A 9,160-nucleotide genomic window follows, 5' to 3' on the forward strand; every position below is an offset into this window, starting at 1 on the left:
TGCGACAACGGGACCTGCATTTCGGCTGCCTGGGTGCTGCACGCTACAGCTGTGCCCTGAATTCAAGGTCCTTGCAGGTCCCCCTTCAGAGTTCTTCATCTTTAAACTGGACTTTGACTAGGCAGCCCTTCAAACATGGGAGCGTGCTCCGCAAAGCAGATCACAAAGCCATCTTGTGTATACAATTGCTTTGTTTGTGGCAATTGGATCATCTGACTTTTTCACCAGATAAGCCCTTTTTGAATGACCACTGCAAACATCCTCAAATGCGGGGGCAGTAAAATCAAACGAAGTCAGTGCGTGAATCAAACATTTCCAGTATCGGTTCCACCCTTTTCCCCACAGGCCTGCTGGATTCCTCCCTTTTCATCCAAAGCCAACGGGCGCCTATGGTGACCTCACAGGGGCACCTAAAACTGCCCTGAAGCCAGGCGAAGAGGCCCATTGGACCTGCCCACTGCTGCCAGTGACTCTCCCCGGTCTCAAGTTGGGGAGGGTCTTCTCTAACCCTGCTCTGGGATGCTCAGGGATGATGAAAGTTGGTCAGGGCACATTGACTACCTCTGCCCTGCTGGTTATGATTCTTTCGGCAGCAATGCATGAATCATAGAATAGAATCATAGAATCCTAGAGTTGGAAGAGACCACAAGGGCCATCGAGTCCAACCCCCTGCCAAGCAGGAAACACCATCAGAGCACTCCTGACATATGGTTGTCAAGCCTCTGCTTAAAGACCTCCAAAGAAGGAGACTCCACCACACTCCTTGGCAGCAAATTCCACTGCCGAACAGCTCTTACTGTCAGGAAGTTCTTCCTAATGTTTAGGTGGAATCTTCTTTCTTGTAGTTTGGATCCATTGCTCCGTGTCCGCTTCTCTGGAGCAGCAGAAAACAACCTTTCTCCCTCCTCTATGTGACATCCTTTTATATATTTGAACATGGCTATCATATCACCCCTTAACCTCCTCTTCTCCAGGCTAAACATGCCCAGCTCCCTTAGCCGTTCCTCATAAGGCATCGTTTCCAGGCCTTGGACCATTTTGGTTGCCCTCCTCTGGACACGTTCCAGTTTGTCAGTGTCCTTCTTGAACTGTGGTGCCCAGAACTGGACACCAATGACTTGGAGCCCCGCCAGCCTTCCCCAACCTGGTGCCCTCCTGGTGCTCTGGACCGCAGTTCCCATTAGCCCCAGCCAGAGCGTTTGTGGTCCAAAACTTCTGGAGGGACCTAAGCTGAGGCTGTCCCACACGTAGGGCCTGTGCTGGCAGCCCCTCCCTCTGCGGCTACAGGAATGATTTCCCACCCTGTGGCAATCCAGAGATGAATGAGGAGCTGGCTGTGCACCACCCGGTACATGTCGTACAGCCACAGCCCTTCCTTGCTGGCGCACAGCTCTGCTTGCTGCAGCTCCACGCAGGACAGGCGGCTCCTTGGCAGAAATGGGTCGGGAGGAAACTGCAGAGGCTCTCAAGGCAGTCTTTGAGCCTGACTGAGCTTAGGAGTTCTCCTGCGAAGGGCTGCATAGTGGGGCAACAGAGCTGCGGAGGGAGAAGGCAGCAGCTCGCGAGGTCTCCAACTCAGACCACACCCTTGCTGGGAACTCAACAGATTATCTCAGGGCCCCTGCGGCCACTCAAAAGACTTCATTTCCCATCGCCTCTGACCACTGGCCAGGTTGGCTGGGGAGAATGGGAGACGGAGTCGCTCAGCGTCTGTGAGACCACAAGTTCCTCATCCCCTGTGTTCTCCTTTTTCTTTCCTTGTTCTGAAAGCTTCATGCAGGTGTGGGGTCTGTGTGTCTATTCCCCTCCAATATGTTTTACAATCTGTGTCACCAGGAACATCCCAAATTGTATTGTGGGCTCAAGGAACTCAGACAAGGTGTGGTCGGGGAGACATGCCTTTTCGAGAATGCATTAGGAAGAAGAGTTTAATAAATCACCCTACTTACATAACAAAATTTCTCGGAAACTGTAACTAGCAAGGCAGATTGTTACTCAGAAGTAGCTGGAAAATGTGTACAAAACACTCAGCCACCCATGTGACTCAGAGTTACCCATTTCTGTTCACTGGCGTCACAAGCCTTCTTTTTTCTTCTTCTGCAGCCAGCGCCCTTGCCGAAAGGTAAGCCGGAGCCTTGAGTCTGCAGCTCTTTCAAGAAAACAGACTGCGTGTCTCATCTTAGTAGGAGACGGCTCGATGATCCACTTTTGCCAAAGAGATGCTCTGCAAAGTCTGTGAAGAGCTCTTGGCTCTATCCTTCCCAGTTCCCAAAGCGTCATTAAAGAAGCCATCATGATGGAAAAATCTGAAAAACATCAAGAAACCACTAACTACCTTGGCGGAAACTATTTTGCTAGTTTCTTCTCATCGGCTCCCTACAAACTCTGGTTTATAAAGAGGGTGCCAGCCTCTCTCTCTAACACAAATCCCTGCTTGTCAGCATAAGCCAGGGGTAGCTCATGTGGCATCTTCCAGTTGCTGTTGGCCTAGGAAAGTCTCATCATCCAAGAAGATACTTGTGGAGGCTGAGAGGAGCCATGATTTAACGACACCTAGAAGCACCACACTGGCTCTCCTGGGCCTAAGCTACCTTTGTTACATCCACACAGTGTTCAAAACTCCCATTGTTCTAGACACATTTTGTGACAGGGGATTTCATTAATGCGAGCAGTTTCTGAGCTCTGGGCGCAGTACTGAGCCTAAGATTTCAGATTAAAACTGCCACTGCTGGAAGAAAAGGAGGACCTTTTTCTGCCTCCCCACTTCCAGCTGCTCTCTGAAGGGACCCTCATAAGAATATTAGGGGGGTGGGCACGGGAAGGACTAGACAATGTGAAAAAGGAACGTAAGATTTTAGCTGCAGCTCATTCATTTTCAGCTTTGTATTCTTGTTATTAAAAAAAAAGCGCACCTAGACATTCCGCTGTGGTGCCCATAACCTAGGTTCAAGGTGGCATTTAGCTCCTGGCTTTCATATCTCAGTTTGTAACACTAAATCCGCACCAGCGCTAACCAGGGCTCCCTCAGAAACCGTAGCCTGAAACCATGGTTTGAAGTGAGTTAATAAAACAGTTATAAAATAATTTGGTTAGTAAAACCATGGTTATGATAAGGGCACATATGGGAAAGGGGGTTTGCATCTGAGTAGGGAGGGAGGCGAGGAAGGGTGTTTGCAGTCCTAAGCCTGATTCCCATCTTGCATGCTATGATTTGGAGCAGTGTTTTGTCAAAGTGGGTGATAATGCCCCCCCCGGGGGGCGCAGGAACGATCCAGGAGGGCGGGAGTAGCTTTGTGTGCAATTGGGGGGCGTTGAATAAAAATAAGAGGGTGGTGGAAGCATAAAGAAGATAATTTTGAAAAACCATTAGTGCATGTTTCATCTGTTGTGTAATGAGGCTTACTGACACGTCGTGCACCGTTGTGGGACAGCAACAATGCCCCCCCGGATGTGGTGGCCCTGCTGGAGCCGAGGGGTTTTCCCAAGCCTGGGGGAACCCTTTTCGGCTTCAACCAGGCCTGGGAAGTGGATCACAGCTTACCTGCCTATTTGGCCAATGGCAGGGGGGCACCGAGTATTTTTTTTTCTGAAAAGGGGGCAGTAGGCCAAATAAGTTTAGGAACCTCTGATTTGGAGGAAGACAGAATGACACCCGTGCTGAGCCAATGATTATCCTTTACAGGGCTGCAGGGAGGTGGAGGAGGGAGGAAACACAGAAATGAGATTTGGGTGGGCTTCCACTCAAAACCATCATCTAGGCAGGATTGGATCATTCAACCACAAGTACAGCAACCTTATATTGTTATGGGTCCAAAAAATGGAAGGTTTTCTGGAGCATAAGCTGGTCCATCTCTGGTGCCTTTCCAGCGACCACCTACCGCTTTCTTCTTTCTGATGATGAAGATATGAATGTCCTCGCTCCGATACTCCTCGTCGTGCTTCTCCAAGGGAACCTTCTCCAGATCAAAGTCCCTCTGAAGAAGCTGCAATTTAAAATTGCGCAAGAATAAAAGAGTGCAGCTACGTGTCCTTGGCCTCATTCAGATCTGAGCCTCCCAGAGAAATTGCACCACTTATGTAACCATAACCTCAGAAGCACAGCACAGAAATCTTCCACGCAGACTCCTGGGAACCGAAGGAGAGCCCAGCTGCTGTATCGATGGCACACCTGGCCCCACATCCTGCTTCTCAAAGGGGCAAATCAGATGGCTATGGGAAGCCCACAACCAGGGTATGAGCGCCACAGCCCTCGGCCACAGCTGTTCCCCAGCACGCTGCCTCTGATTCTGGAGGACGTTTTCAGCCATTGCTAGCTTTCTTCTCCATGCCTGATCCCCTTCTAAAGCAATCTAATTCGGTGCCATCACAATATCCTGCAGTCATTTTGTAGTTTAACTATGTGCTGTTGCCCTTTCCTGAACTTCTCCAGATCTACAATATCCTTTTGGAGGCGAGGTGGCCAGAAAGCATTCAATGTGTGTCACAGCACATATTTTTGTTTTTTTAAAAAGCAGTAAGACTTGGGGTTAGTCTAGAAGACCCTTGGGGTCCCTTCCAACTTTATAATTCTATGATTCTATGACACTGGCAGGTTTCTGTTTGATTTTTATATCCCGCTCTAGAAAGCGCCTTGGGATACTTCCAGGCTTTTCTCCACAGGAACAAGGGCTCCTCCAAGACATTCTGCACTGGCAGACGACTCACCTCAAAGTATTTTCTCTCCACTTCTGGGTTCTTCCCCATAGTCCTTTCTTCATAGCAGCAAAGGATGGTCGTCTCAGGGCCAGCCAGGTCCTTCAGAGTCTTGAGCAACGGCTCCAGTGACTGTCCGTAAAGCAGAAAGCACTTGCCACTTAACTTCATTCCACACTTGCAGCTAAAAGGCTAATCTACAAGAAAAAAATGTGATTTACCTCTTCGTAGTAGATGCAGTCTGCCATCAGGATGTAATCAGGTGCCGGAAGGAAGTCTGATACTTCTTCACCCCTAAGCAGAGGTGGATGCAATACAGAAAAGAACATTTGGTTTTATTTGTGCCCTGTTGTTCAGTCGACAGCGGCTCCCAAAGCAGCTTTATGATTAAATGCATAAAAAAGTACAAGTCTATCTACAAGTTATGCAGGTGTGCGTGGCAGAGTCTTCTGGGCAACCCCAAGAGCACAAGCCAGGCCAATCTTCACCAACCTGGTGACACTGAGGAGGGGTTGGACCAGATGACCTTCGCAGTCCCTTCTACAATTCTGTTAACTAAGACTAAAACTTTGGACCACGTGCTGGCTGGGGCTGATGGGAGATGTAGTCCAAGGTATAAGGAGGGCAGCAGGGGGCAGAATGATGCAGGGCCTGGCAGTTCTACCTCTGCTGACCTACCAATTTAGTTCAACGCTTAGCCACCCCCATGCAAAACCTTCTAAGCTTCAAATATACATAAAATGCTAAGTCAGTTCAAAGCAAAGTATGGAACGGCTGGAGGAAGTTGGAAGCAAGCTCGTGTTCATATGACTATCTGTGACTTCACGCTACAGATCACGGCCCGACCTAAGAGTCAGTCTCTGGTTAAAGTTGACTTCCACTCCCTAAAATTGGTTTGCAGTTTCTTGAGGAAATTGTAAATTACAGAACAAGAAGTTCATACGAACCATTTCAGTACCTTGGCTTGAATGGAACCTGTGATAAGATGCCGATTATTCTCAATGTTCATTTTCAGCAAATCCTGAACTTCATCGAGATCAGTAACTGTAACGTTTGCACTACAAAAGAGGGGGGGGCTATATTAGTTGCCCGTCTCATTCTCTCTCTCTCACACACACAATATGCAAGAAACCACACAATGCACAGGTTTTTAAGCATCCCTCATTCAGCTTCGAAAAAGTCCTGTTTGCAACTAAGTTCTTGCCAAAGTGACTATGCTTAAAACTCCGTACATGAGCCAACACAGATTCAGTTCTGGTGGGAATGAATCAGGCATGAACAATTAGGGCACACGCCAAAATAACCTGGTTAAATAAATCCTGCATAAAAAGGGGATATAAATGAAAATAAAAAGTGGCAATGATTAATACAATGCTGCAAAACCCTTCGGCATGTTGGAACACTATTTCAATCTCTAGTAATAAACATTAAATCTGTGCGATTAGCAGTGCAATTGTGGGGGTGTTTTTTTTTGGGGGGGGGGGGAGCCTGGACTCAATCCCTTTAGCTCTAGGTGCAGGACCACAAGATGGGAGTGCTAGCTACTAGTGAAATGGCCTTAAAAAGACTTTGGACAAATTCATGGAGGATAAGGCCGTCTTATAATATTCTAGTAGTTTATGATGTTGTAAACTTCCCTGTGGCCTGTTGACAAAGGGTGGTATACAGAATCATAGAATTGTAGAGTTGGAAGGAACCTCTTGGGTCATGCAACCCAACCCCCTGCCATGCAGGGATCTCAGCTAAAGAATCCCCGACAGATGGAGTATCCTGTCTCTGTAGAAGAGACCTTTATATATTACCTTTATATAAAGGTAAAGGGACCCCTGACCATTAGGTCCAGTCGTGGCCGACTCTGGGGTCGTGGCGCTCATATCGCTTTATTGGCCGAGGGAGCCGGCGTACAGCTTCCGGGTCATGTGGCCAGCAGGACTAAGCCGCTTCTGGGGAACCAGAGCAGCGCACAGAAACACCATTTACCTTCCCGCCAGAGCAGTACCTATTTATCTAGTTGCACTTTGAGGTGCTTTCGAACTGCTAGGTTGGCAGGAGCTGGGACTGAGCAACGGGAGCTCACCCCATCGCGGGGATTCGAACCGCCGACCTTCTGATCGGCAAGTCCTAGGCTCTGTGGTTTAACCCACAGTGCAGGGTTAAACCCAGGTAGCGCTGGGCTTATTACTGTTATTATTGAAGGCTCCAGGGTGCCGCTGCTACCCGTCAGTGTGGGCAATACTGAACTAAATGGACCAACTAGATGGGCCTGAGGACTGGAATCTTGCTGTTAAGGGGATTTAAGGGAAGAGCTCTAGTTATAGCTCGGTGGGAAGGGCACCTGTATTATTATTATTATTATTATTATTATTCCGGTCTCATGCTCAATCCCAAGAAAGCATCAACGTTTCCAGGTAGCGCTGGGGTTATTATTGTTATTATTAAAGGCTGCCGCTGCTGCCAGTCAGTGTGGGCAATACTGGACCAATTAGATGGGCCTGAGGACTGGAATCTTACTGTTAATTTTAAGGGAAGAGCTATAGCTTGGTGGGAAGGGCACCTATATTATTATTATTATTATTATTATTATTATTATTAAGGTCCCATGCTCAATCCCAAGAAGGCACCAGCGCCTCCAGGTAGCGCTGGGGTTGTTCTCATTAAAGGCTGGAGGCTGCCGCTGCTGCCAGTCCGTGTCGGCCACACTGAGCGAGACGGGCGCCGCTGAGGCGCCGCTGAGGCGAGGCCTGGCCCGGCCCGGCCCGGCCGCTCTCCTTGCCTTCCCGCCCGCCCAGCCGCGGCGGCGACGACGTACCCGAGGCTGGCGGCCATGAGGCCCACGAGGCCGGTGCCGGCGCCCAGCTCGAGCGCGGCCTTGCGGCGGAGAGGGAGCCCGGCCGGGCCCGCCTCCTCCTCGGCCGCCTTCTCGAGGAAGCGCGCCAGCACCAGCGCCGCGTCCCACACCACGCAGCCCGTGCCGCCCGCCGAGCGCTGCCCCAGCCGGAGCCCCGCCGAGCCGTCCCGCCGGGCCAGGGCGCGCTCGAAGCCCGGAGAAGGGCAGGCCGGCGACGCCATGGCCGAGGCCGCGGGAGAGGGGGGAGGCGCGGCGGCGGCGGAGGAGGGAGGAGGAGGCCGCTCTCCCCTCACAGACACAAAGCCGCCTCCAAGGGAAGCGGAGCCACTACTGAATTATTATTATTCTTCACATTATATCGGCAGGCAAACCTAACAGCACACTTTGGAACTCCCTGCCTCATGGTCACAGACACGCACGGGAAAGCCGCCTCAAAAGCAGAGCCACTGCTGCTATTATTCACGTTATGTAACAGTACACTTTGGAACTCCCTGCCTCATGATCTCAGGGAGGCGCCTTTGCCATGCTCCTTTCGGCATGTTTCGCCAGCCCTGTTTAGGGAAGCTTTTAATGTTTAATAGGTTATTGTATTGGTATGAATAAAATAATAATAATAATAATAATAATAATAATAATAATAATAGTTATAGGAATTCTAAGGTCTCATATATAAAAAGCAGAGACATCACCTTGCCAACAAAGGTCAGTATAGTTAAAGCCATGGTTTTCCCAGTAGTGATGTATGGAAGTGAGAGCTGGACCATCAAGAAGGCTGATCGCTGAAGAATGGATGCTTTTGAATTCTGGTGCTGGAGGAGACTCTTGAGAGTCCCATGGACTGCAAGAAGATCAAACCTCTCCATTCTGAAGGAAATCAGCCCTGAGTGCTCACTGGAAGGACGGATTCTGAAGCTGAGGCTCCAAGACTTTGGCCACCTCATGAGAAGAGAAGACTCCCTGGAAAAGACCCTGACGTTGGGAAAGATGGAGGGCCCAAGGAGAAGGGGACGACAGAGGACAAGATGGCGGGACAGTGTTCTCGAAGCTACCAGCATGAGTTTGACCAAACTGCGGGAGGCAGTGGAAGACAGGAGGGCCTGGCGCGCTCTGGTCCAGGGGGTCACGAAGAGTCGGACACGACTAAACGACTAAACAACAACATCAGTACACTTTGGAACTTCCTGCCTCTTGATCTCAGGGAGGCAGTGCCGGATTAACGCATAAGCTAAACAACCTATAGCTTAGGGCCCCACTTTCTTGGGGCCCCCAAAACAATTTAAAGGGGGAGGGACTGGATGTACATTTCCAAAATATAAGATAAAAACAAATAAAATGTACATCCAGCAACAGTGTTTTGTGTTGTGTAGGCTCCCATGATGTAAGTCATGGGCCCTGCCTGCTAGCCTGCTCCCTCAAATATCGCTGGTTTGCTGCTTTCTATATATAGGGTGCCTACATTCTGCATGGACTGGTTGCAAGGCAACATGTGCAAATGGTTTGAGATACCTATCAGGTCCATAAATTACCATATAGCATATATTCAACAGAAAAAACAGCAACCATTTGTTGTTGACAAAGGACAGCTGGATATATAAAGGGACGCATTACCTACAGTAGCTG

General features: G+C 49.4%; 1 protein-coding gene across 1 annotated transcript; it reads right to left on the reverse strand.

Annotated features, from left to right (window-relative positions):
- Positions 1-1,910: 1,910 nt before the first annotated feature.
- On the reverse strand, positions 1,911-7,776 carry VCPKMT (valosin containing protein lysine methyltransferase). Its single transcript, XM_081000697.1, has 6 exons — positions 7,502-7,776; positions 5,640-5,750; positions 4,914-4,986; positions 4,705-4,824; positions 3,879-3,983; positions 1,911-2,306 (listed from the first exon to the last, which is right to left on the reverse strand). The coding sequence occupies exons 1-6, from the start codon at positions 7,759-7,761 to the stop codon at positions 2,292-2,294; spliced, it is 684 nt and encodes a 227-aa protein (XP_080856823.1). The 5' UTR covers positions 7,762-7,776; the 3' UTR covers positions 1,911-2,291.
- Between the last annotated feature and the right edge of the window lie 1,384 nt (positions 7,777-9,160).

The sequence above is a fragment of the Podarcis pityusensis genome (assembly GCF_964106645.2).
Source record: "Podarcis pityusensis genome assembly, chromosome: 1".
Lineage (NCBI taxonomy): Eukaryota > Metazoa > Chordata > Lepidosauria > Squamata > Lacertidae > Podarcis > Podarcis pityusensis.

Bases quoted from the DNA above. Each gene is read 5' to 3' on its own strand.
- VCPKMT (XM_081000697.1), bottom strand. From the start codon at position 7,761: ATGGCGTCGCCGGCCTGCCCTTCTCCGGGCTTCGAGCGCGCCCTGGCC. The intron at 5,751-7,501 runs GTACGTCGTCGC...CCTCTTTTGTAG, and splicing joins CTCATGGCCGCCAGCCTCGG to TGCAAACGTTACAGTTACTG. The intron at 4,987-5,639 runs GTTCGTATGAAC...ACCTCTGCTTAG, and splicing joins CAAGCCAAGGTACTGAAATG to GGGTGAAGAAGTATCAGACT.